At 41.0% G+C, this 27,982-nt stretch overlaps 1 protein-coding gene across 1 annotated transcript in view; it reads right to left on the bottom strand.

The window, feature by feature from the left end:
* The window catches only part of DNAH8 (dynein axonemal heavy chain 8), a 567,023-nt gene that overhangs the window by 43,534 nt on the left and 495,507 nt on the right, over positions 1-27,982 (bottom strand). The window contains 9 exon segments of the mRNA XM_030557275.1: positions 2,919-3,074; positions 4,085-4,237; positions 5,593-5,666; positions 11,058-11,260; positions 15,511-15,629; positions 19,084-19,205; positions 23,121-23,311; positions 23,417-23,571; positions 23,573-23,670. Coding sequence (XP_030413135.1) covers positions 2,919-3,074; positions 4,085-4,237; positions 5,593-5,666; positions 11,058-11,260; positions 15,511-15,629; positions 19,084-19,205; positions 23,121-23,311; positions 23,417-23,571; positions 23,573-23,670 — 1,271 coding nt within the window.

Below are 27,982 nucleotides of genomic sequence, written 5' to 3'. Positions count from 1 at the left end.
CAAAGGAGAAGGTATCAAACCCCTGAATCTCACTGCCTTGCGACGGACATACTTGCTTTAGCCTTTTTGGGTGTCTCTGGGATTTGCAGGCCTTACCTCTCAGTATCATGAAAATCCCCTGATTTATATTGGGAGGAAGGGGAGATGTGTAGGATCCCTGCTTCTTTCCCCAGGGACCTGAGGACCCACACCAGTATCTGTGATGGTGAGCATGGAGTCTCTGGATCCTTTTAGGATCCTCCTTCCCCTCCAGCCCCAAGTCTGTTGTGGCACTTAGCTTCCTCCTCATCCTTTAGACTCCATCCCAAAAGCTCAGAAGCTGATGATAGCGCTTTTCTGTATTGGAGTGATGGCTCTTCAGGGCAAGGTGAGGATTCGACATGCTGGTTGGAATGTGAGCCCCCATGCCATAACAGTGCAAAGATCAGCTCACTGGCAACAGGCAGGACATTATTCATCCTCTGTAGAGCCTGTAAGTGCTGCCTCACTTAGGGAACACTGCTTTAAATCAGATATTTGCAGGACAGTTCTGCCATGCCAGAGTGGGGGCAGGGGAATCTGGCTGGGAGATGCTGCAGCAGAAGATCCAGGTGGTTGAAACCACCAAGCTGCTATTTACCTTATACATGGGAGGAAGAGAAGGAAGATTATAAATCACAACTGCACAAAAATGAATACAAGTAAAGATTTAAAAACAAAATGATTGGGAGAAACTGAATCACCCACTTGTTCCACCACTGGAGGGAGAAAATCTGGTGATCTGAAAGGTGGACAGGGCCAGCTCCAGGCATCAGCGGAGGAAGCACATGCCGAGGGTGGCACATGCTAAGGCATTCCGTCCATTCTTGGGGCAGCACAGTCCGGGCAGCTTTTTTTTTTTTTTTTTTTTTTTGCTTCGGCAGTTCGGGCAGCAATCTGAGCGGCTTTTCTTTTTCTTTTTTTTTTTGCTTCGGGTGGCAAAAATGATAGAGCCAGCCCTGAACGTGGAGCTTCATCTTGGTGCTTCTAGCAACAGCACTGGCCTGTTTCTGAATTCCACAGGTTGGAGGCATTAGTCTGCGAGTAATGAATGAGGAAAGAAACTATGCAACAGAAAGAGAGGCCTAAAATTGGAGGACTAAGATACTTGCTCTATGCTTCCATATGAAAGAGCAAAATATTGAGGAGAAAAAACATTGGAAGGTTGATTCTTATTTGCAATGGCTGACAGTTCTTTTTGCCTACTTGCTTCCTAATAGGTGGAGATATACTGACTGCCAGGATGCCTTCTGTTTTAAGATGCAGAAGAGGAAACATGCACCATGAAAGTTAAAAACCAAACTGAACTTGTGGGGATGGGGGTTTGATAATTTATTTAAAAATACAGCTGCATTTTTCAGCATAATTAGTTCTGTAATTGAACAGTCAAGTTTAAGTTATGCTTTTGTTTACTGAGTTATGATTTATTTAAAAGAACTATTGCTTTTTCTGAATCTCAGAAATAACATAATTTGGTGATAGACTTTCATTTGAAATAATCCTACTTATTGAAAAAAAGGACAAGCAAGAAGAAGACATTTTCTTTTATCTTGATATTTTATATATGCGACTTTTCACTTTTAAAAACTTATTTTTAATATTAACAAAGAAGTTTTGTGGAGGTGTTTGAATTAAGGACTGAAAGAACAGTTAGATACACTGAAACTGTGAAATAAGCAAATAATCTCAATGAACAATTGGGGGTGTAAACAATTTTCCTTCTAGTCTTAAATCAGATATTATTTAGTATGAGGAAGTAAGACAGTATTAACTCTTAATACCTTACGAATGAGTATAATGGTTCTTTGTAAATTTCCCTGAATTATTGAGTACAGTATAGTTATCTATGGAACCTTTGTCACTGGGAGAGGAGATCAGGTGATGGTGAGTTTAAATGCAGACCAGTGCCTATATAAGTATGGTGACTGATACTCTTTAAATACCTCACCTGGATGGATGAATAGCTACAGTATTACCAAAATGTTCCTGCTGGCCGAATAGGTCTGGGATACTCCAGCACTACAAGTACAGTATCTCCATGAGGCAGCATGCAGCATAGCTTGCTCACTCACTATTCATATGAGCTGGAAGAGGAGTGAGGATCAAATATGTGCATAAACATGCCTCACTTGGGGGGCGGGGGATGGACCTTTACAAACTGAGGTCATGTGCCACAGCAAGAATATCAGCAGCTTAGTTGTGTTCTACACTACAAACTTATGTTGGTATAACTATGTCGTTCAGGGGTGTGGAAAATCCACACCCCTGAAGGATGCAGTTATACCGACAGAACTCCCAGTGTAGACAGCACTATGTCCATGGGAGGGCTTCTCCCCTCAACATAGCTACCACCTATCAGGGAGGTGGAGTACCTATGCCAGTGGGAGGTAGGCAGGCATAGTCTTCACTAAACGCTATAGAGATGCAGCTGCACCAGAGCAGCTGCGCCGCTGCAGCACTGTAAGTGTAGACAAGTCCTTAGAAGAGGCCTGAAGGTTTAATTAATGTTTGCAAAGTGCTTTGAGATCTGTGGATAAAAGGATCTATATTCAGAAAGTGAAAAACGTTAGTATATAAATCTCATGACTACCATATCTTTACATTACACAATGTGGGACGAGTCCTACTCACACTGAAGTCAGCGGAGAAAAATGTCCATTGACATTAATAAAAGCAAAAAGATTCTAAAGTCTCAGAAAATCTGCCTGTAACTTAAAAGAGACTAAATCAGTAAGGTACATCTGAAAAAGAGTCCCCAGTCCTGCAACATAATGCACATGGAACATGAAATAAGAGATTTTCATATTACAATAAAGGTACAAATATCTACTTTTATCAGGAACTCCAGTGAAAAAGACTCCACTTAACATGAAGTTGGATGCAAAACCTATATGAAATACCTGTACAGTGGAATGTAGGAAAGCTACAGTGTAAAGCAGAGGTTTCCACATAGGCATATTGCTGACATCTAGCAGGTCTTGATTAATTCCTGAAAATGTTCTTTTCAAACCTGCACGTACACCCTGGGGAGGTTCATTTGTGAACTTTATAGAAATCTGTCATGTAAAAATGGTGAAACAATTAGATTTACTCTCTTAAAATAAAACAATGTTCTATCTACAATGGGGTGAGCAAACTTTTTAGCCCAAGGGCCACATCTGGGTATGGAAATTGTATGGCAGGTCATGAATGCTCAGAAAATTATGGGTTGGGGTGCAGGAGGGTGTGAGGGCTCTGGCTGCAGGTGTGGGCTCTGGGGTGGGGCTGGGGATGAGGAGTTGGGAGGAGGGTGCTCCAGGCTGGGACTGAGAGGTTTGGAGGGTGGGAGAGGGATCAGGGCTGGGGCACAGAATCTGGGTGGTGCTTACCTCAAGCAGATCCCAGAAACAGCGGCATGTCCCACCTCTGGCTCCTACGAGGAGGCCAGGCGGCTCTGTGCGCTGCCCTGTGCGCAGGTGCCGCTCCTGTAGCTCCCAATGGCTGCAGTTCCTGGCCAATGGAAGCTGTGGGGGTGGCACTTGGGATGAGGGCAGTGTGTGGAGCCCCCTGGCTGCCCCTATGCATAGGAGCCAGCGGGAGGACATGCCACTGTTTCTGGGAGCTGTGCGGAGTGGGGCAAGACCCGGATTCCACTCCCTGGCTGGAGCACTGGAGCAGGGCAAGCCCCAGACCCCCCTTCCTGGAGGGAACTCGAGGGCTGGATTAAAACAACTGGAGGGCTGGATGTGTCTCCAGGGCTGTAGTTTGCTCACCTCTGATCTAAAATATTGCAATTTGTAAATTTACGAGTCATATAATCAAGAGATGAGTACTGAAATACAGCTGATCAGAAACTACACAAAACTAATGTATATTGGAACCAGTAAATTAAAGTCCTAGGATATACGGTATTTTTAAAATGTTAACATGTGACTTTTGAGAATGCTTCAGATTTTGCAATGTAACTTCCATTCCAGTGCCATATTTTTAGCTTCAGACTTTGTTTTACTAATTATTTCATTTTCATATACCTAATTTATCTAAATTCACTTAATGATATTAGGTCTGACTAAGTATTTGAACAAACCTGTAGCAGTGTAATTGGGAACTTGTCATGTGGCTCAGTGGTTATCCAAACTCGAAAGGTCTCATTAGGAATCTCTGCAGTAACAACTGTTTCCAGTAGTTCATCCATGAAATCCAGGCCTAGGTGACAGTTTTGAAGTAACACCCAGCCCCCCTGTATAAAAATAATTTATGAAATAATTTTTAGTCAGTAAACCATCTTGTGATTTAAAAAAAAGAAAAATAACACGTTTATGTTAGAATCAGATTTGGTCACATGCATCTAATGACTCTAAGTTTGTGGAGGTTTGGCATGTTTTTTGGTTACATAGTATCATTTCATTTGGATAGTGACATAGATGTAACAGCTAGCAAAAATAAATTTGAAGTTATTTTCATATGCTGTAGTTCAGACAGAAAACAGGAAATAACTGGACACAATGTGAAAGTAAAGTAGCAGTGCCATCAAGTGGCAAAAGTAAATAACAGAAAGCCAAACCCAGCATTCCTTAACCCAGGAAAACATCTGTTGACTCAACTGTATTATCAGTTCAAAAAGTCTCCAAAGAATGAAAATATTCCAGTTGAAACCCAACACACACATCTTTTCTTTTTAATTATTTGTAAGTTAAAGAGTCTAACGTCACTGTAGAGAGGATGAGGGAAGATTAAACCTTTTTATTGATAACCTACAGTTAATCTCCAAGAAGCACATTTGGGTGAAATTCAGCCTTGTGCAGAAGGTTGCCCAAATCCTATGGATCTCTTAAGTACCACATATGCTGTATTTTGAGGGTTGGCCATCTACACTGGAGTGAATTTCTTCTACTTGTGAATTAAAATAATCAGCCTTTTCAGCCTCAACTGTGTTATAGTTAAGATGAAAAAGAAGCCCAATACAAATACTGAAGACTATTAAATTAATTCCAGTGACCTACATGGGTTTTATTGCAATTTATAATATTATAGTTGCTATTTTGTGTTAGTTCATTTACATACAAATGAACATTTAATGAATAAATTTAATAAAAATATTTCTATAACCATTTCATATATTTTGGTCAACTGAAATACAGTAAAAATAATTATATATACTTCTTTTCTTTTACACAGTCTCTACTAGTTTGGAAGGAAGATGCTTAATTAAACTCTGTCACTCTTCTAAATTATTATTATGTATTAATTATTTGTATTACTATAGCATCTAGGACCCCTAGTCATGGACTAGGCACTATACAAACACACACAAAAAAGATGGTCCCTTCCCTAGATAAAACCGGGTTGATTTTCAGAAGTTTTCTATTGCTATTGCTGATTTTCTGTATCTAGTGCTGCATTGCGTTTTCAGCATTGGATATAAATACACTAAACTGATGTGGGACTTTTTATATTTCTGACCTTGAGATGAGCATATAAAACCCAGAGTCAATTTTACACAGAAACTCTAGCTCTAGGATACAAGGGTACAGGTATAAAGGGCATAAAAAACCAACACAGAACCCTAACTGGCATTTCAGTGCTCTTTCATACCTGCTGCATTGACATCTGAGTTAGCTTGCGTGCATGAACTTCTTGTCCCTGACCCATAGAGATAGTCCTACATTCTACAACAGATGGAACAGCATGTTGATAATGAATGTATATATTTTAGCTTCTTCAACTAAGAACAAGTGAAATTAAAATGATTAATTCAAAGTGATATTGGGAAAAATTCCTGAAAGATGTAATGAAGCACTATTTTAATATACAAATAGATACATTTTATTCCTATTTATTCAGTTGGTATGCCTTCAATATTTAATTTCTCAATATGAGCGTAATTTTCTATAAATATTAAAAGTCTAATGAAGCACTTGAAACTGTATATTCAACAGGCATACTATTTATTTATAAGGGAATAAATATGGTTCATATTACTGTTGTCAATGGGAATTTGAAAACAATAGTTTCTCCTAATTACATGTAAAGCAAGATTTTCAAGAAGTTTAGATGTGCAACTAGAAACGAAATTTGCAGGCAAAATTATAACTGTCCAAACAAATCAAGTAACTGCACATTCTAATGTGACTAATTAGCATAAATGTATTTAACCACTTGTGCATGCAACTACTCAATTTGTATGTACAATATCACAAATACTGCAGACACAATATATGCACAAAGTCTAGAATTTTTTTTAAAGTTCCTTTTTATTATAGAAATAATTTCATAAAAATAAACATATGATGGCTTATCTTGCTATCTGCAGCAAGAAATATTTAGAATAGAACAATTAAGAGACAGCACTCTCAGCTGTTATGCAAAACTCAAGGGCTTGTCTACATGCAATGTTACTGGGCAGCAAGCCAGGGTGTTAATCTATAGAGCACTAGCTTGCCACATAGTAACGTCCCGTGTAGAAATGGCTATTGTGCACTAAAACTTCTGTATAGCGTACTTTGATGTACTGCTGTTTGAAATGATAGTATATCAAAGTGCACTACAGAAAAGACAGTTACTCACCTTTGTAATGATTGTTCTTTGAGATGTGTTGCTCATATCCACTCCAAATAAGTGTGCGCATGCCGCATGCCGCGTGCACGATCGTTGGAAGATTTTTACCCTAGCAACACTCGGTGGGTTGGCTGCAGCACCCCCTGGAGTGGCACCCTTATGGCGCTGGATATATGCCCCTGCCGACCCAGCGCCCCCTCTGTTCCTTCTTGCCGGCTACTCCGACAGAGGGGAAGGAGGACAGGTTTGGAATGGATATGAGCAACAAATCTCGAACAACAACAGTTACAAAGGTGAGTAAAGTTTCAGAGTAGCAGCTGTGTTAGTCTGTATCCGCAAAAAGAACAGGAATACTTGTGGCACCTTAGAGATTAACAAATTTATTTGAGCATAAGCTTTCGTGAGCTACAGCCCACTTCATTGGATCCATAGACTGGAACACACAGAAAGAAGATATTTATACATACAGAGAACATGAAAAGGTGGGAGTAGCCATACCACCTGTAAGATGCCAATCAATTGAGATGAGCTATCATCAGCAGGAGAGAGAAAAAAACCTTTGAAGTGATCATCGAGATGACCCATAGAAGGTGTGAGGATATTTTAACATGGGGGAATAGATTCAATTAGCGTAATGACCCAACCATTCCCAGTTTCTGTTCAAATCTAAGTTAATTGTATCTAATCTGCATATTAATTCAAGTTCAGCAGTCTGTCTTTAGAGTCTGTTTTTGAAGTTTTTTTGTTGCAAAATTGCCACCTTCAAGTCTGTCACTGAGTGGTTAGAGAGGTTTAAGTGCTCCCCCACTGGTTTTTGAATGTTATGATTCCTGATGTCAGATATGTGTCCGTTTATTCTTGTGTTTAGAGATTGTCCAGTTTGGCCAATGTATATTGCTGGCACATGATGGCATATATCACGTTGGTAGATGTGCAGGTGAATGAGCCCCTGATGGTGTGGCTGATGTGATTAGGTCCTATGATGGTGTCACTTGAATAGATATGTGGACAAAGTTGGCATGGGGCTTTGTTGCAAGGGTAGGTTCCTGGGTTAGTGTTTATGTTGTACGGTGTGTGGTTGCTGGTGAATATTTGCTTCAGGTTGGGCGGCTGTCTGTAAGTGAGGACTGGTCTGTCACCCAAGATCTGTGAGAGTGAGGGATCATCTTTCAGGATAGGTTGTAGATCTTTGATGATGCGCTGGAGAGGTTTTAGATGGGGGCTGTAGGTGATGGCTAGTGGCGTTCTGTTATTTTCTTTGTTGGGCCTGTCCTGTAATAGGTGACTTCTGAGTACTCTTCTGGCTCTGTCAATCTGTTTTTTCACTTCAGCAGGTGGGTATTGTAGTTTTAAGAATACTTGATAGAGATCTTGAAGGTGTTTGTCTCTGTGTGAGGGATTGGAGCAAATACGGTTGTACCTTAGAGCTTGGTTGTAGACAATGGATTGTGTGGTGTGTCCTGGATGGAAGTTGGAGGCATGTAGGTAAGTACAGCGGTCAGTAGGTTTCCAGTATAGGGTGGTGTTTATGTGATCATCACTTATTAGCACAGTAGTGTGTAGGAAATGGACCGCTTGTGTGGATTGGTCTAGGCTGAGGTTGATGGTGGGATGGAAATTGTTAAAATCATGATGGAATTCCTCGAGGGCTTCTTTTCCATGGGTCCAGATGATGAAGATGTCATCAATGTAGCGCAAGTAGAGTAGGGGCGTTAGGGGACGAGAGCTAAGGAAGCATTGTTCTAAGTCAGCCATAAAAATTTTGGCGTACTGTGGGGCCATGTGGGTACCCATAGCAGTGCCGCTGACTTGAAGGTATATATTGTCCCCAAACGTGAAATAGTTGTGGGTGAGGACAAAGTCACAAAGGTGAGTAACTGTCTTTTCTTCTTTGAGTGCTTGCTCATATCGATTCCAGTTAGGTGACTCCCAAGCCTTATCTAAGCGGTGGGATTGGAGTGAGATGTCACGGAACGAAGGACCACTGAACCAAATGCTGCATCATCTCTGGACTGCTGCACTATGGCATTGTGGGAAGCAATGGTATGTACCGATGACCAAGTCGCTGCCCTACTGATCTCCTATATGGGCACATGAGCCAGGAAGGTGGAGGGCAAAGCTTGAGCCCAAGTGGAGTGGGCAGTAAGGTGTTTAGCTGGGACACCAGCCAAGTCATAGAACACACGGATACATGATGTGATCCAGGATGAGATGCACTGGGTGGAGACCGGGAGCCCCTTCATCCAGTCTGCCACAGCTATGAACAGCTGGGTCGTCTTCCTAAAAGGTTTCGTTTGCTTGATGTAAAAGGCGAGGGCCCTGCAAACATCTAGAGAGTGAAACTGTTGTTCTCATCGAGAAGTGTGCGGCTTTGGATAGAAGACTGGAAAGAAGATGTTTTGGTTGACATGGAAGGCAGACACCACCTTAGGAAGGAAGGTGGTGTGGTCGCCTCCGGTACTCGTGGCTCCAAAGGTGCAGAACGGGAGGCCCCCGAAGGAACCCCTTGGGCCTGATGATATGCCCAGGAGATCCAAAAGGACCACTGTGGGGGTTTCTGCCCCAGGTCCTGGCCTTCTTCCGGACACTGGCCTGCATCATCCTCAGCCTGGTCCTGGGTGTGATAGCCACCTTGTGAGCGAGATGACGCAGAGGCAGAGTGAGACAGCCAAGGCGGTGCCATACGGGATGGTGCTGGTGGTGTGATGCAGGGCAGTACCGAGATGGCGAATGGTGCCTGCGGTCGTATCGGTACCAGAAACCTGATATGGATCTCGACAGCGACCTCTGGTGAGATCAGCCCCGAGATTGGCTCTGGGATGAGCACTGCTCTGATTGGTACCGGGAGCAGAGCATGGAGTCCGATCAGTACTGGCCATAATGCAAATCAGACCTCCGAGAGCCAGAAAGGTGCCGTGAGTACGACCGGCGCCGAGAGCGAGATCGGTGCCGGGACTGCAAGCGATGCTGTTAAGCATGCCAGGACCACAACTGGGACTGGGATTGGTACCGTCCTGCTTCACCCAATGACGGCAGTGACGGTTTCCCCTTCGACAGCACCATCCGCACTGGTGGTCAGCTCTGGAGTCAGCTCTGTGAGCACGATCAAGTCCTGCGCCGTTGAAAAGGTCTCCGGTGTGGAAGGCAGTCTCAGCTCGACCGCCATGTGCACTGGGGAGCTTACTTGCACTGGATTCAACGGCCCTTGTAGCGCTGGACTCAGCGGTGCAGGAGCCATTACTTGTCCTATGTGCTCCGGCAATGTACACAGCTCCAACTGCAGTGTGGGCAGCATCGGTGGCTGTTGAACCAACAAACAAGAAGTGGCCGGCACCTGCTTGGGCTGCTGCTTCTTCTGACTCAGCAACAGGGACCAGCACCGTGGTGATGGGGGCACCAGGGAAATTTGATGTGAGTCTTTAGTAGAATCCGAACGAGTTGCCAGTGCCGCTGGGGCACTCCGCACCGAAGACAATGGTGCCGGGTCCTGTGAAGAGGAAGGGACCAGGCTAAGTGCCGCCTCCATAAAAAGCTGTCTCTGTCCAGAGTCCCACTCCTTTCTGGTCCTTGGCTTGAACGCTTTGCAAATGTGGCAATTATCCGCCTGGTGGGGTTCCCTCAGACGCCTTAGGCAGGAGTTTTGGGGGGGTCTCCTGTAAGCATTGGCTTCAGGCAAGCCAAGCAGGGTTTGAAACCGAGGGACCTAGGCATGGGCCTGGATACTGGGACAGAGGAGAAGACTCTGCTCCCTGCCAGTGAGTAAGCTAAATCTAACTACACTAAGTAACTACTAACAACTATTAACAACTATTAATCACTAATCAGAACTATTAACAGGTACTAACGCTAGGGAGGGTGGAGATCAGCTAAGCTGTGCTCCACAGTTCAAACAACCGTCACGGGTGGTAAGAAGGAACGGAGGGGGCGTTGGGTCAGCAGGGGCATACATCTGACACCAAAAGGGCTCCACTCCAGGAGGCGCCGCAGCCAACCCACTGTGTGTTGCTAGGGTAAAAATCTTCCGATGATCGTGCATGCGGCACGCACGCACCTAATTGGAATCAATATGAGCAAGCACTCGAAGAAGAACTTCTAGTGCACTACAGCAGAGTCCAAACAGGATGTTACTGCACTGCAAGCTAATGCAATGTACATTCACACCCTGGTTTGCTGTGCAGTAACATTCTGTGTAGACAAGCTATAAGACAGAGTAGATATCCATCAGAAATACTTACAATTATAGAATGAATAATGTCATGGATTGGAAGGAAGATAACTAACAAGCAATGTAAATATTGAGAACATATTACTGTTGCACTCCCTAAAAGAATGATATTCAGCACCACAGTATTTATTTAAAGTCTGAATTACTTTCTCCATCTCTATAAGAAAGTTTCAGGGATAACTAATGGTAAGGCAGGTTTAATAAAGCAGTTTTCTAGAATAAAACCCCCAAAGTTATATTTCCTTTATATGATGAGAATGAATAATTATGTTCATACCCAGTTTAAGTTTTCTCGCCAAGGCATCAATCTGAATAGTTGGGTCAGACCCCATAGACAAGAAACAGATAAGGGGTGTTCGTGTATCGCTTTCTTCCCAAGTCTTCTCTAAATTTAAAATGACTGGTTCTGTATATTTCTCTTCCAGCGAATCAGCAATATACTTTCTGGCTTGGGAAAGGGTGCGATCTGGGCACCAAGACCTGGAAATACACATATGTAGTGAGCTACAAATTCAGTATCTTTTTCTTTTATTTTATTTAATTCCATTTCAAGGCTATGGAAGGAAATTTGAGACTGTGAGGTTATATACGAGACAAAACATGTTAAGGAAACATTGACAATAAAATAACCTAAAATATTCTATTCCCAAACATTTTTAACTATTTGTTTTTAATAGACCTTAAAAATGGTTAAGTTTGCAAATCCAGCCACAGAGGAATCATTAGTAAAATAATTTTTTTTTAAACTCCCCCAATTAAACTTGCATTTACAATTTCCTCAATGTCCAAGTGGAACAAGAAATGTGACACACTAGAGAGCACTGCTCTGTTCATAGTAACAGACTAGATACACTGAAGCCATGTTACTACATGCTATATCAGTTGGATTGGTTCAGTTGTGAAATTAAAGCTGGGTCAAGAACTGGCTAATAATGAGTGTCACAAAAAGACAGTTAAGGGTTAATGCCTCTTTTATCTGTAAAGGGTTAAGAAGTTCACCTAGCCTAGCTGACACCTGACCAGAGGAACAAGATGTTTCAAACGGAAGGAGGGAAGTTTTCCTTTGTTTAGAGTTTCAGTTTCAGCCGGAGTGAAAAAGACCAAGGAACCAGCCTCTTATCAGAGCAGTAAGTTTTAGAAATGGATAAATAGGTTTATGTTTATTTTCTTTGTAACTTGTCTTGGTACCATTAAGGGAATTATCAAATTTGGGTATTCTTGTGTGTATTAAAGTTTTTGCCCAGGGGAACATCCTCTGTGTTTTTGAATCTGTTGTCTGTGAGAGTAGCTGATATGCTAATCTCTCCCAGAGGCTTTTCTTTTACCTTTCTTGTCTTTAATTAAAAGCCTTCTTTTTAAATACCTGATTGATTTTTTCCTTGTTTTTTAGACCCAAAGAGGTTGGATCTGGATCCACAAGGAGTTGGTGGGAGAAAGAAAGGGGGATGGTTAATTTCTCCTTGTTTTAAGATCGAAGGTGTTTGGATCTGTGTTCACCAGGGAATTGGTGAAGTCCCTCAAGACTACCCAGGGAAAAAAGTAGTGCTTGGGGGTGGTGGCAGCGATACTAGATCTAAGCTGGTAATTAAGCTTAGAAGTGTCCATGCAGGTCCCCACATCTGTACCCTAAAGTTCAGAGTGGGGAAGGAACCTTGACATTTAGAAATGTAACTTAATTGTGTAGAGACTCATACTACATAATATATAGTACTACCCAATATATAAATTTTTATACAGGGCACAGCTGGCAGTACTGCTTACACTTATGGTTGTCCAACACTTTCCATTGTAAGACCCTGTTTTCAGTTGCTCATAACTTTGCACACTTTAACTGTTTGGACTGAAATTTTCCATTCTGGGTACCTGTCTCAAGCTTTTTTTTTTTTTTTTTTAATTTTCAGCAAAAACAGATCAGCCATGTTCAAGAACACAATTAGGGGAAAATTAAGTCGTTTTGCTCATATTAAAACAAATTTTAAAATTGTTTGAGAAACTGAAGTGCCTTCATACTTTGACATTTAATAGAGCAGCTTCCATTTGTGTCAGAGCGGTGCTTTTTACTGTTCTTAAAAAAAAAGCATCCTAATCTGGCCAAGTTACAGTAGATCTCAGAGTTATGAACACCAGAGTTACAAATTGACTAGTCAATCATACACCTCATTTGGAACCAGAAGTACGCAGTCAGGGAGCAGCAGAGACAAAAAACACAAAAAGCACATACAGTGCAGTACTGTGTTAAATGTAGACTAATAAAAAAATAAAGGGAATGTTTTAAAAAAAGATTTGACAAGGTAAGGAAACTGTTTCTGTTCTTGTTTCATTTAAATTAAGATGGTTAAAAGCAGCATTTTTCTTCTGCACAGTAATGTTTCAAAGCTGTATTAAGTCTATGTTCAGTTGTAAACTCTTGAAAGAACAACGATAATGTTTTGTTCAGAGTTATGAACATTTCAGAGTTACAAACAACTTCCATTCCCAATGTGTTCATAACTCTGAGGGTCTACAGTATAAGCCTTTGAAAGAAAGTTTGCATATGCTCACTAGCAACTTGCTAGAGTTTGTTGCCTGTACAACTTTAATTTGGCCCCTCGTGCACATGCATTATGATACAGTCTTCAATTAGATGATCACATACTATTTTTCCACAGCACCCCTGCCTCCTTCACTGCACAGGATGGACTTTCTCTGGGGGTGAATAGAGGTCATGTAATTAATGATGTTGTTTATAAGATCCCTGCCCCATCTGCTGCAAAAGTTGGAAGGTGTGTGTTGAATGAGGCAGTGGATTATATGTAGAGAAAGGCTGAATTCATTGTTAAAGCCCCTGAAATACTGCCCTGGAGAAATGGATACTATCTCTCCCTTAGCCACAGAGCTCCAGTGTACTACAAGACAAGTCACTCAATCCAAACTTTTCACAGGTGGTCAGTAATGTTAGTTCATTTTGTGGGTGCCCAAGCTGAGCACAAGTGCTGAACACTCCCAGCTATAACTGATGCCAATGGGAGTGGTGCTTTGAATAAATAAAGTAGTATATAAAACTTAACAGAGTTGATCACTGAATCCTTCTTTTACTACCACTATACCTTTCATTTTTTGAGTTGAGTTGCAATCTCTCTCTTTTAATAAGATGGATACAAATTAATTATTTTAGAAAAACCAGATTTAAAAAAAATAAATCATTTTTTTAATTTAAGTTAAATATGGTTTTATTTTTAAAAACTAAACCCACTTAAAATTAAATTTGAAATGACAAACTATATTAAGGCCTAAACTTATTCTAATATATTAAAATCATTTACATTAAATTAAAAATAATATTAAGTAGTACATATTTGCTTCCCAGTTTTAAAGCACCTGGAACCAGTTTGCTGAAGTCCTAAAACCAGCTTTCGTCAACAATAGCCTCTTCTGCAGGTGCAGAGAGTATTTTTTTCATTCAGTTTATTCAGCAAGTTCCATTCAATAATTAGTTCGTTCAAAGTTACAAAACCAATTTGGAGTTGAAAAAAAACTCAGGAAAGCTTATTTTCCTCTTTCAATTTATGAATCACACTAGGTGTGAGAGGTTAGATCTACTGTTCTCCTAAAATCTTGAAGGACATGATGACCAGAAACAATCAGTTCAATTCATTAACAACAGATAATTCTTTCGTTGTTTAATAAATCAGTTAATTTTAAATGTAAAACATGTTTTGATAAACATTTAGATAAAGTTTTTTCTTGCGAATCCAGCACTTTTAAGGTAGTTTTATAGACTAAAAACAATTAAAATGCTGGTTTTGTGCATTTTAATTGAATTAAATTTTCCATCCAAATAGCTCTTGACACAGAATACAAATAAAATTTGGTAAATATGAAGTACATCATTCACCATTCCCTACCATAATACAAATATAAAGATTAAGAATCTAAAATGTAAACATTAAGATCCTAATTGCTTAAATAGATGTGTATACATATATTGTATCCCCTTGGTTATCAAAAGGACTAAAATTTAATGTAAAGGCTGTGTTTATTTGCATATAACGTTCTAATACTTACCAACTAATGATATCAACCTTTCTTTAGAAAAATAACTAAAAAGTGCAAATACAAAACATGATTAAAATTGATTATTTATATCAAGATTTTCTGCTTGCTGATTTAAATCATGGTTCAAATTGGTGACTTCAATTACTTTGATTTAAAGCAGTCCACTTTTTTTTTTTGCATCGGTAGTTTTGATTAATCAATGTAGTCACATAATGGGATTTTTAATAACCCCATCTCTTTTTAAAAACAAAAAACCCTTCATTTTTGAAAATTAGTTATTTTGAAAACAAAAAATGAAAATAAAAATTATGATAATTTCCACACAAAAATAAAAAAAATCATTTTGAAAATATATAGAATGAAAATGATTTTAACATTTTCAATAATTTTGGGGGGGGGTTTCTAGAGTCCTCTTCCTATTGCTGTTTAGCATGATGCCTTAATATTTAAGGCAAAGTTGAAGAAAAGTATTTTCTGGAAAACTATTAACTATATACTAGATGATTCCAAACATAAAGAGTTTCCTTTTTCAGTGAGTGAATCTTAATAGTTAAATATTACTGCATATCATATATAGAAACTTTATACAGTGCAGATACTATTAACTACAGCACAGTGATACACTTCGATATTTACTGCAATAAGTAACTTATCTCAGTAATGAACAGTGCTCCAAAATCTATGATGATTCTCACCTGATAAGCAAAAGTTTGCGACAGGTATCTAGTGAGTCATTGTATCCATCAGGAATAACTTCTTCTTCAGGAGCATCTTTATCAAACCAACTTTTCCACCCTTTCTCATTGCGGGATATCTAAATTTATTACATGAATAAACACATAAATAAACTTTGCCATAAGAAAATGTACGCAGTTATTTTAAAAGTTATGTTTTAATAATATCCTTCATATTATTATGCTAAGTAGAATATATGTCACATCATGGGGAGATTCTGTAGCATTTCTGGAAATACATGTTTTGTGATATTAAGATGTTGGTGACAGATCTGTTTGAGCATCCCCTGACTGACCATCCACCAACCTGCTGTGAGGGGAATACAAGCCTCTGGATCACTAGATGTTTTAAACCTATAAGGTATGAATGGAATCCAGCCACTATCCCTATCTTGGGGACCCTAGCCACATTCTTGTGGCACAAACCCTTTATCACCCCAGGGTGAGAACTGGAATTTGCTGTTCAGCAGCCTAGCCCCTGGATGCAATGGTGACCCTTCGGATTCTCCCATATTTAAACACAGAACTCCATCTCAAGGTGTGAATTTTCTTGTTTACTGTTTAACTCTCTCAGGAGACTTTTGTAGTAACTGTGAAGCAGATAACACAAACATACTTTGCACAGGATTTTCACATAATTTCTCTTTTATTTAATCATATAAAGCACAAGAGAATACAGAACATTTAGAAAACACTTAACATCTTAACTGCAGTGCCCTTCACTAGCTCATCCTTCCCTGAAGAGTCCTTGGGAAAGCATCTTGGCTCAAGAAGGAAGGCAGAGTCCCTGCCTTATGTAGGCCCCTACATGCTGCAATGCTTCTCTCTCCTCTTGAGTTAAAGACAAAAGGGCCAAAACCTCCAATGCCCCCTGTTCTTGTGTATCTCCCTAGTTTATGTGCCTGCTTCCAACACCTGGCTTCCTTTATTCTGCCCTTTGGTAACTTTCCATTGTTCTCCTCTTCCCGTCTCCCTTCAGACACAGGAGGAAGTATCTTTTCTGTAGGGATGCAGTTACTCTTTCAAATAACTACTGTGGTCAAAGTACAATTATTTAAAATTAAATACTTTCCTATCATTCTCAGTGTGAGGAAGATATGCTTTTTCAGGCAGGTAAGGCATGGTGGATACACATTCATGATACAGCAGTTTTGATAGTGACTGCTCATGATAACTTCATAATGTCAACCAGAATTCATAAATTCTATAGACAGATTCCCAAATTGTATACTGTAATATTCATGGATTGCAGGGCTAGAAAGAACCACTGTGATAATCTAATATTAAGATATTACAATAAAATATTGTGATATTAAGGTATAATCTCCTAATAATTTGCCTTCGAATAGATTACTACCCACACAGAGAATTATAGTCTATGTAGGAAGCTAGTAAGTTCATCTTTTTGGCAGGATGATTCTACACTACAAGCATGGAGGAAGAAGAGTATTATAATTAGTATATCTGTCTTAATAATAAAGAACCAAGAGATAATAGCTAAAATCGTCACATGTGCCACTATGGGCCAAATGGTCAAAGATGCCCAAGTCAAAAATAACAGCTGATGCTAACCTACAGCCACCATATTATGCAGCTTTTGAAATGCCAACTGAGAATAAGTCTGACCAGCAGAGTGATCAAACCTCTCCTAGAATATCTGTCAAGAGATATAAAGGCTATAGTGAGACCACAATGAAGGTCTCTATATAAAAACCTAAAAAACAGAGGCAGAATTCGGACCTGAATGGAGTGATTGAAGATATGTCTATACTGCACACTTCTTTTAGCAGTGTGTTGTGTACATTTGCACATAGCCCCCCTAACATGGGTATAAATAGCAGTGTAGCCAGTGAGGCATGGCTTAGGCAAATAGAGTAAAGACACGCCTGAAGGGTGTGAGAATGTACACAAGTACATACCCTACAGGGCTCTCTACTTAGCTACGCCATGCCTCCCTGTCTACATTGCTATTTTTAGCAGCATAGTGTCCTGCTGCTTCCTCACTGCTGGAGTCTTTCCCAATGCAGGAAAAGACTCAGGCAGTGAGAGGCAGTGGGGAAAAGCTCTGTCAGCTGCCCACTGCGAGAGCCTTCTCCCACCACAGGGAAAGACAGCAGTAGAGGGGAAAAGGTCGGGGGAGGGGAGGGCAGAATCCCTGCTGCATCCCAGCTCCCAGAGTCTTTTCTCAATGTAGTGAAAGGCTCCAGCAGCAGGGATACAATGAAGTCTTTCCCCCTGCTGGAGTCTTTCATGGACATGTGCACACAGTTTGCTTTTCACTGCATCATGTAACTACATGTACACTAACACTGGTGTGTAGTGTAGACATAGCCTGAGAAGTAAAGTTTTCTACAGCAAAGTTTCTTAGATCAATACAGGGGGAAGAAGAGACATGCTGAGACTTGAATATATATTATATATTAAGAAAGGTCTGGCTGGCTCACTAGGCCTTGGACAGTCTCAAACTTCAGAAGAACTATATCTCCATGAGGCTGGGGGAGCACAGCTTGCTCACTCACAACTCATACAGACAGGAGGAGGAGTGAGGAGCAAATGTGAATAACTCTTCTCCTTATGGGGCCCTCCCAATCTGGCATTGCCTGGAACTAGAAGTTTAACAGCAGCTCAGAAATAGCTGTATATGGAATCTCAGCCTAACTGCCAAGGAAACCAGAGAAATGCAGATCTTATAACCAAATAATTGAACTCTGAATTAATCTCTCTCTGTTTGTAATATTACATGTTTGTTTCTCAGCCACATCTAGAAGTAGCAGTATTGGGGAAAGGAGTAGGATCCCTGCATCCCCTCATCTTGAACTATAGGGCTCGACATCCCCACTAATGGCACCAGACACTACCCTGCCTCAGCATGACATTCTAGGCATGAAGCTAGTCTTCTTGGCACAGCAGGTATTTTCCCAGAAAGTGATGTTAGCAGTAGCACCAGGACAGGGAACCGACCCCATCTCCATCTCAGATCTCCACAGCCCGAAGACATCAGCAAAGGTAGCAGACTGTTTTCTAAAATTTGAATTCTCCACAACATTTTCTGTTTGCCTTAACAACCTTCCACATCTCCCTTATAGTCCCTTCACTGCTAAATTCATAGTTCTTGCCTTCATGCTCCCCTTCCTTCCTCCTCCTCACCTTCTTCTTTCCTTTGACATTCATCCCTTATGTCCCTCCTTCCATTACTTTCCTTACCCCTAATCCCTTGCTCCTATACCCCTCTCACTCCACCTTTATACTGCATATACAAAAATATTAAAAATAAATAAAAATAAATGAATATTTTTGAAAAAAGAAAGCCATAGAATCAATGTGCCCATCACCACTCATATCACTTTGCTTCTATGTTGGGCCCCTTTTCTCCAGACCTCTTCTATTTTTGCCTTTTTAGAAGATAAGTTCTTCAAGGTAGTGATCATGTCTTAAGGGGTCTATACAACATCTACGACAAATGGGACTTCAATCCTGATTGGGACCATTGGATATTAATACAAGAAAGATAAATAAGTGTAACAACAACAACACCTGATTCATAATTTCTGCAAATTGTGGAAGTTTGCTCAGTTCCACCAGATTCAGCCACGTCATGTCAAGAATCCACCGGAATGGTTTGGGAGGGCAAGCTTTTAGATCCAGCGCCGCACCTCCTGGAACAGAATATTGTTGTGATGAAATACACATAAATCATGCTTGATATTTCTGTTCCATTGTGCTGAAATACTGTAGGAATGCCAGTAAGCAATACAAGCTATGCTTTAGAACTCAGAGAATTATTATGGCAGTGGAGGAGGAAAAAAGGGATGGAGACTTTTTCTGCTCACATCTTCTCTCCTGCTTCTTTTTAGATTGGAAGAAGAGGATATCTTCTAAGATTTCTACATGTTTTAAATGTGAGCAGCTATGTTCACTCCTCCAAGATGCTCACTTGCAGATTAAATTTCTATATCTCACTTTCTGAATGCAGGGGCCCCTTTAATATATTCACCAGTTCAATTTAAAAGTATATGTTCATAACACTGTATGCAATTATTTAATTTGGAAGCTCTCACTCTTAAATCTGAGAACCTCCTGCTAAGTCCTAAAGAAGTATGTACTGTTACTGATGAGCAATCAAATATTTATCCTTGCTCAACCTCTTGAACAAGAATATATAGTGGTTGCACTTAAGAAGTTTTCTTTGTTTTGAGATATCACCTATGTTAAGAAAGGGAACTGCTCTTTGAAACAAGTAGAATCTTTCAAAATGAAAGAAACTTTTTAAGTGTGACTATTATATACTCACTACAATATAATGTAGCTACTACCACAACCAAAGCGGAGCAGTATGTGTACACAGCCAGAGCTGACACCAGCTGTAAAGACAATTGACTTAGTTTTAAACATTAATTTTGTATAATTAACTTGAAATATTTGTTCATATATAGGACATAATCTTAGATCCATGTCACAATCCTTCAGATCTAGAATTTACAATTAGTTTTCTTAATTTTTACAGAAGGGTACCTTGCTGTTTTGAATATTTATTTTATTACAAGATGATTTATTGCCCTAACATCATTTCCTGATTCTGGATTATTTTAGTGCACAGGAAATTCTTATGACTAAATTAACTTCCCTTTCATCTACAATGATGCAGTGTAGATTATTTTGCATTTACTTGTAAGAAGAGAAATATTCCTTTATGAAGAACTTCTCTCAAGGCAGTCCTTTTTGTGATTAGTATAGAAGTAATGGTAAAATGGAATCTTATATGTCAAAAACAATCCTTCACCAGCAGTGCTTACATGTCCAAAGAACAGTACAAACATTAACCAACTAATCCATCAAAGTTTACTGGAAAACCTGGGAAGGAGGAAGAAATTTTCAAAGGTAGAAGAAAGACCATCCTGAAGAGCCTAAATCTGGATGAAGAGCAACATAAGGCCCAGATAGCCAGGAGATAGTTGACTCTCCTTATCTGACATGTAACTGAAGGAAAAGTGATACAAACTAATTGTTACAGACTGAGAGAGGGATCAGGATACAGAATACAATTTCTTACCATGATTTTCTTTTTGTTACCAGCTTCTTCCTTGATTTTCCACAAATGTGCAATGGTTTTTCTCTGTAAAATTTGAAGGTATTCCAGTGTTTGTTGCTCAGGGGCTCTAAAACTACTGCCATGCCCCACTTTAGGCCACCAGAATGGGAAAATTTATGATTACTTACCTGCAAATTTTCCTTTCTTTGAAGGGATACATCTGTGGCTATAGGGGGCAGAATCAAAACTGACTGAACAGCTGATGAGTGACTAGCCCCTACCTTCTGGAAACCCCCACCTCTTTGTTTTGAGATGCTTCCAAAGCCAGCCCCTCTGGACCATGAAACGCCAAATGAATCTCTTGTCCTGCATCAGCAGCTTGTAAAAATAAGTTTCACAGATCTCCCTTTTTCAGGGAAGTGCTGGATCTGTGGACTGATCTCTTTGAAGAAGCAGAACTTTTCAGCTAAGCAACCACAAATTCTCCGATTCTCTCTCAGAGCTAGGTCCACGAAGTCTCAGTGTGAGATTCTGTCAGCAAGGAAATGACAAAAATGTTTGTCAGAGAAAACGACAGAGAGTCCTGTGGCACCATACAGACTAACAGACATATTGGAGCATAAGCTTTCGTGGGTGAATACCCATTTTGTCAGACCACTGCATCTGACAAGTGGGTATTCACCCACGAAAGCTTATGCTCCAATACATCTGTTAGTCTATATGGTGCCACAGGACTCTTTGTCACTTTTTACAGATCCAGACTAACACGGATACTCCTCTGATACTTGTCAGAGAAAGGATTTCCTTACTCTAAGGAATCACCACAGTGAGCAAGACCCACTTGCCAAAGGCTGCAGTGGATGACGACTATCAGTCTTCTAAAATTTCGTAAACGTATGCAGGGATGATCAAGTTTGCAGCTTACAGATTTCTCTGGAAGGGGCCTGCCATTTCTCAGCCCATGATACAACCACTGTTCGTACTGAATGAGCTCTGGGGGATTGAGTTCTTTTGCTCTATATGCTTTAGCAATGCATCAACATGTCCAGCGAGAGTCTGATGATTTAGATGCATTAGCACATCTTTTTCTTGGCTGAAATACAACCAGTAAAGCTGCTGTTTTTCTTATGTTCTCTTTTGTTTTCAGATAACACTTTAAGGCTCACTTTACATCCAGTAAATGGCATAGCTGCTTCTTTGGGTGAGAAGGATATGGACAAAAAGAAGGCAATGAGAATTCTTGTGCTCAATGAAAAGTTAAATTTACTTTTAGAATAAAGATGGGTTCCATTCTCAAAACTACTTCAAAGCTCTCAACTCTGACACTTTTCTTGGTGAAGCAATAGCAATCAAAAAGGTAATTTTGATAGTCTAGTAATACAATTAAACTGATTTTACAGGTTTAAAGGGCACCTGAATTAAGGCATCAAGCACAATGTTCAATCCCAAGATGGAGCTGTATGCAATTTAGGAGGACGCAATAGTTTGTCCTTCTGGTTGGAAATGGAAGATTTTCTGGATATACTCAAAATTGCAAACAGTGCAGAAATGTGTACTTTTAAGGTATTAGTCTGCAAACTGATGTCAAAACCATCTTGTAAAATTCCAGAACATGAGGTACTTTGGCTACATGGTGCTGAATGTCTCTCTCTACAACAAGCTTTGAATTTAGACCAGATCCTTGAGTAAGCCCCGTTTGTTGATTTTAATCCTACATGCTAATGAGTTTCAATGAGACCAACAGAGTAACCCTTTGATTCTAGAAACTTCCTCTCAAATCCCAAACTGATAGATTTAACTTGCTTGGATCCTGGTGAAGAATTGGACCCTGGATAACAAATCTGGCCTTGGATTCAGGAACAGTGGTGGCTCCACTGACATATTCACAAAGTCAAGAAATCAAGGAGTCCTGGGCCAGTGTGGGACCACCACGATCACTTTTGCTTCCTCCTCTCTGATTTTCTGTATTACCCCGGCAATGAGAGGCAACTGGGGAAAAGCTGACTAAGTCACAGGGCATCTATGCCTAGGGCTCCTGGTCTCTTAAAAAATGGTCTTAAAATACAGTATCTCTTAGACTTTGCTTGATGCTTGCAGGATTACTATGCAGCTGTAGAGGAAAGCCTCCATGCTTGGTGATTTCCTATATGAGGGGAGGGGCAGAGGAGGTCAGAGGTAAAATGAGATTGCTATTCCCTGAGGAACAAATAAAAACTATACAAGCTGGTTGGGAAGAGCTGAACTGCCATCTTGTTCCAGAAACTTAACTTCTGATAGCCTAAAATGGAAGATGGAGCTTAATCTTGGAGTTGCTCACAACAGCCGGGAACCACCTCGAATTCCACAGGGAACAGGCAAATCCCAGTTATGAAGAATCCTGGTAGAAGCTGTGCACCTAAAAGCACACTTTGAACTAATGTAAATCAGAAGATAAAAACAAAGTTTACTTTTTACTATTTCTAACTTTAAAAAGCTCAATAACTCACCAAGGAAATTCAAACAATTATTATTTTAAATACAAACACCTTTTTAATGTTTTTACCTTTAATAAGTGCTTGGAAACTCTTTGGTTTGACCTGCCCTCTCTGAAGATCAATTTTTAGTGTCAGAAGAAGGGTAAAAAGGAATTTGTGGTATTCATAAAGGCCTCTGACAGAATATGTAAAAATTTCAAATGTAAGATACTCAATAATATTTGAGATTCTTTTCTGCGGCAAGGGAGACTTTTCAGATCTAAAGCATGAAAACAAAATACAAAGCAATAACATAATTAATACAAATATTAACTGTAATGGAAAGACAAAAATTTCAAAGATAGAGAAATCTATATATTCTTACCTGGCCATGGACTGATCAAATAACTTTAGGAACTGAGCCAGTGAAGTCTGGTACATGTTATTGACCATGCTCATTTCTGTGATAAGAAAATAAAGAATGCTTCCTCGTGTAGCAGCTGGTCGATATTCCTCTTGTGCAGTGTTAATCTTCACTTGAGGTTTCTCCTGCCACATATAATTTTTCAGATACTTCAGCAGCTGTTTGCTTAGTTGTTCGCAGTACACCAATCAAAGTTTCATCATCTACTAAAGAACCTAAAAGGACAAATATGAAACAGGTTTAGAATAGATTTTAGAATTTCCTATATGAAGAATTCAAAAATGAAAATTACAGAAGTTATTTACCTCAAACTGAAAAGATGTATTGAGTTTCACAACTTTTAAAAAATTCAGGTCGAGCAAAACAAGTATAAAAATCAAAATACCAAATTTTATATTTAGTATGTTAGAGAACTGCACTGATGCTGATGAAGATTTGACCGTACTCACGCAAGCTACAACTGTGCAGTGTGTCTGCTTTCACATGCATACAGTTTAGTACATCCATACACAGCACTCCTTGAAAGAATTTCAGGTTCTGTGGATTGGTTGCACTGAAAAAATCAATGAGACTTAATCTCCTAAATTGCATAAGCACTTGTAAAATGCTGCCCCTTATCCTGCAGTCCCTAGAGCAGATTAATTTAGAGTAATATTTAATTAAGGCATTGTCTACATTGGAAAGCTTTTTTGACCAGTTTTTTCTCACTATAATTATACAGGTGTAACTAAACCAAAGAGTAGGTCCATGCTTGTTTGTATAAAGCGGCTTAAGTACATCCCTTGTGAGTCATAGCATAAACAAAGGGCTCCTTTTTTTTGAAATATCTACACAGCACTCTGGGTAGATATTTGAGGATGCAGTATTCCATGACTAGGTTTGTTTATTGCTGTGAATTGTGGGATACTTACCAGAACCAACTGGATTTCTGCAATTTGGGGTCAAACTTCCATGAGTCTGTCAATGGTATTCCACAATTCACCTGATTTTCACTAACCAGTGCTGTTTTCAAACTGTTCCAGTTTTGATCTGCTGTCAGACAGCACAGAGGAATCACTGCAATCCTAACCATCATTAGTACGAACAGGAAGCTCCAGATATATAGGTAGTCATGCAGGCGGGTGGCTGAGTAGAAGATGGAAGACTGATGCTACACAGATACTGCTAGAGGAAGAGGAGGATCAAACCAGGAAATTGTATCTGTATGACATTTTCCTGGCTGGCTTCACTTGGTGAAGCGCTGCTTCTGGGCCTGGCCAATGAGAAACCAACTGGTGGTACAGGACAGTACTGCAGACCTGGTGTAACTAGTAGTGGCTGCAGAATTTCAGAACGCAGAAGGTCACTTTCATGGAAAGCTGTGCAGAGCTTATCCCAGAGCTTCAGTGTTGGATCAACAACATGCAAGTTCCCCAAAACACAAAGAAACATGTGGCCATCATCCTACCGGTGTCTTGCAATTCATCAACAGAAACAGGTATTTTCCACATAAGCCCTAGAAATAGATCACTCTGGCAAGTTCACTAACATTAACGTGCGTAGTCCGGAAAGATCAATAATGCTGGGATTTTTGGAAATTCACTTATTGTTTTTATGTAATGAAAAATAGAACTTTTACTCCCAAACCACTATGGACATTACTGGGGTGGTCCCAGCTGTTGTTCTGGGAGGCCAAGCTTACCCTCTGCTTCCCTGACTTATGAAGACTTTTATGGGACACTCGTATAAGAGAAAGGAGCTGTTCAACTGTTCCTGGAGTAGCAGCATAACAACTACAGAGAATGCATTTGGAAGAATGAAGGAAGGTGGAATCTCATGACAAGGCTGAAGAGTCCTGAGAGATACCTGCCTTGTGTTAAAGGTGCTTGTTGTCATAATATCTACCAGACATGGTGATGTGCAGCCAGTGCCTTGAAGAAAGTTTCTAAATCCACATCAGTAGATACTAATGTGACAGATTATTTTAATATAGCACTTAATACTGGATGAGGTCCTCTCTGCTATATTGTTAACCTGGTTCTTCAGCTGGGTCTCTAATGGTGTCTGCAGTTGAATCTCTGACTGGCTGTAGAGAGTGCTGAAGAGATTGTAGCTGTCCAGGGGAATTTCCTCCTGGCTGGGATCCATGGTTGCCTGTGTGGTTTCCAAAGCTGACTCTTTCATTGTGGACCAAACTGTCCAAACATTTACCAGCAGTTTGTTGCGGCCTCTTGGGCAAAAATCTGTTCTGTTCTATTCTATTCTATTCTATTCTATTCTATTCTAGTTCTTATATGGCACTTATCATTGTAGTAGCTGAATGCCTTCTACTGGTGCAGTAAGCAATGTGGTGCGCGTGTGCACACACACACACAGAGCTATCTACATATGCTAGAGAAGGCAGGGAAAAAGAAATGGCGCCTGAGAAAGTTCTCATCTCCTGAATAGACAAGGTTTAACCTTACTGTAGAAAGTTCCATCGTGTCAGAGAAAAGACAGTTACTCACCTTTGTAACTGTTGTTCTTCGAGATGTGTTGCTCATATCCATTCCAGTTAGGTGTGTGCGCGCCACGTGCACGTTTGTAGGAGATTTTTACCATAGCAACACTCGGTGGGCCGGCAGGGCGCCCCCTGGAGTGGCGCCGCTATGGTACCGGATATATACCCCTGTCGGCCCCTCCGCTCCTCAGTTGCTTCTTGCCGGCTACTCCGACAGTGGGAAAGGAGGGCGGGTTTGGAATGGATATGAGCAACACATCTCGAAGAACAACAGTTACAAAGGTGAGTAACCGTCTTTTCTTCTTCGAGTGCTTGCTCATATCCATTCCTGTTAGGTGATTAGCCTTACCTAGGCGGTGGGGTCGAAGCGAGACACTGCGGAATGTAAGACCGCTGAGCCAAAGGTGGCATCGTCTCTCTGCTGGACCAATGCATAGTGTGATGCAAAGGTGTGGATGGAAGACCAGGTAGCCGCGCGACATATTTCCCAGATGGGAACATGGGCCAGGAAAGCGGCAGATGAGGCTTGAGCCCGAGTAGAGTGGGCAGTGAGATGGCCAGTCAGAATGTGGGCCAATTCGTAGCATGTCCGGATATAGGATGTCACCCAAGATGAGATCTGTTGCGAAGAGATTGGCATGCCCTTCATGCGCTCTGCGACCGCTACAAATAGCTGAGGCGAACATCTGAAAGGTTTTGTTCTCTGGATGTAAAAGGCTAGAGCCCAGCGGACATCCAGGGTATGCAGCTGTTGTTCCTGGCTCAGTGAGTGCAGCTTTGGGAAAAAGACTGGTAGAAAGATGTCTTGATTAATGTGGAAGGCAGAGACCATCTTAGGGAGGAATGCCGGGTGCGGTCGCAGCTGTACCTTGTCCTTGTGGAATACCGTATACAGAGGATCCACCATCAAAGCGCGAAGTTCCGATACTCGTCTAGCCGAGGTGATAGCAACGAGGAAGGCTGTCTTCCAGGACAGGTACAGCAGTGAGCATGTGGCTAAAGGCTCAAAGGGGGGGGGGCATAAGCCTAGCTAATGCGAGGTTGAGATCCCAGGTAGGGGATGGGCGCTTGACCTGAGGGTAGAGCTGCTCCAAGCCCTTGAGGAATTTGGAAACTATGGGGTGAGAGAAGATTGAACTGCCAGTTTCCCCAGGATGGAAGGTGAAAATAGCTGCAAGATGCACCCTTATAGAAGAGATCGCCAGGCCCTGCTCCCTGAGGGACCATAAGTAGTCCAAGATAATGGGGACCGATACACCTTCGGGAATAAAGTCATGCTGGGCGCACCAGTGGGAGAAGCGCTACCACTTGGTGAGATATGTTGCCCGTGTGGAAGGCTTTCTGCTTCCCAGTAGCACCTGTTGAACAGAGGTGGAACAATGCAATTCAGATTGGTTCAACCAGACAGCAGCCATGCTGTCAGATGGAGGGATTGCAGGTCCGGATGGTGAAGTCTGCCAAAGTCCTGCGTTATGAGGTCCAGGCAGAGTGGCAGAGGTATCGGGTCTGCCAGAGAAAGGTCGAGCAGCAGAGTGTACCAGTGCTGTCTCGGCCATGCCGGAGCGATCAGTATTAGCTGGGCTCTGTCCCTGCGGAGATTGACTAGAACTCTGTGGACGAAGGGAAAAGGTGGGAAGGCATAAAATAGGTGACCTTTCCAGGGAATTAGGAACGCGTCCGAGAGGGAGTCTGGGGAGCGACCCTGCAGGGAGCAGAACACCTGCATTTCCTGTTCTCTCGGAGGCAAGAGGTCTATCTGGGAAAGCCCCACTTCTGGAATACAGAATGGAGAATGTCCGGACGGATGGACACTCATGGGACAGGAAGGACCTGCTCAGGTGATCTGCGAGAGAGTTCTGGACTCCCGGGAGAAAGGAGGCTACCAGGTCTATTGAGTGGGCTATGCAGAAGTCCCCACAGTTGCATCGCCTCTTGACAAAGGGGGGGAAGATCGCGTCCCTCCCTGCTTGTTTATGTAATACATGGCCGTTGTGTTGTCTGTAAACACTGCAACACAACGGCCCTGTAGATGACGCTGGAAAGTTTGG

This window comes from Gopherus evgoodei, chromosome 3 (genome assembly GCF_007399415.2).
Source record: "Gopherus evgoodei ecotype Sinaloan lineage chromosome 3, rGopEvg1_v1.p, whole genome shotgun sequence".
In the NCBI taxonomy this organism is placed as follows: domain Eukaryota; kingdom Metazoa; phylum Chordata; order Testudines; family Testudinidae; genus Gopherus; species Gopherus evgoodei.
Note: the sequence above shows the minus strand (reverse complement) of the source record. Positions and strands in the feature narration are given on the sequence as shown.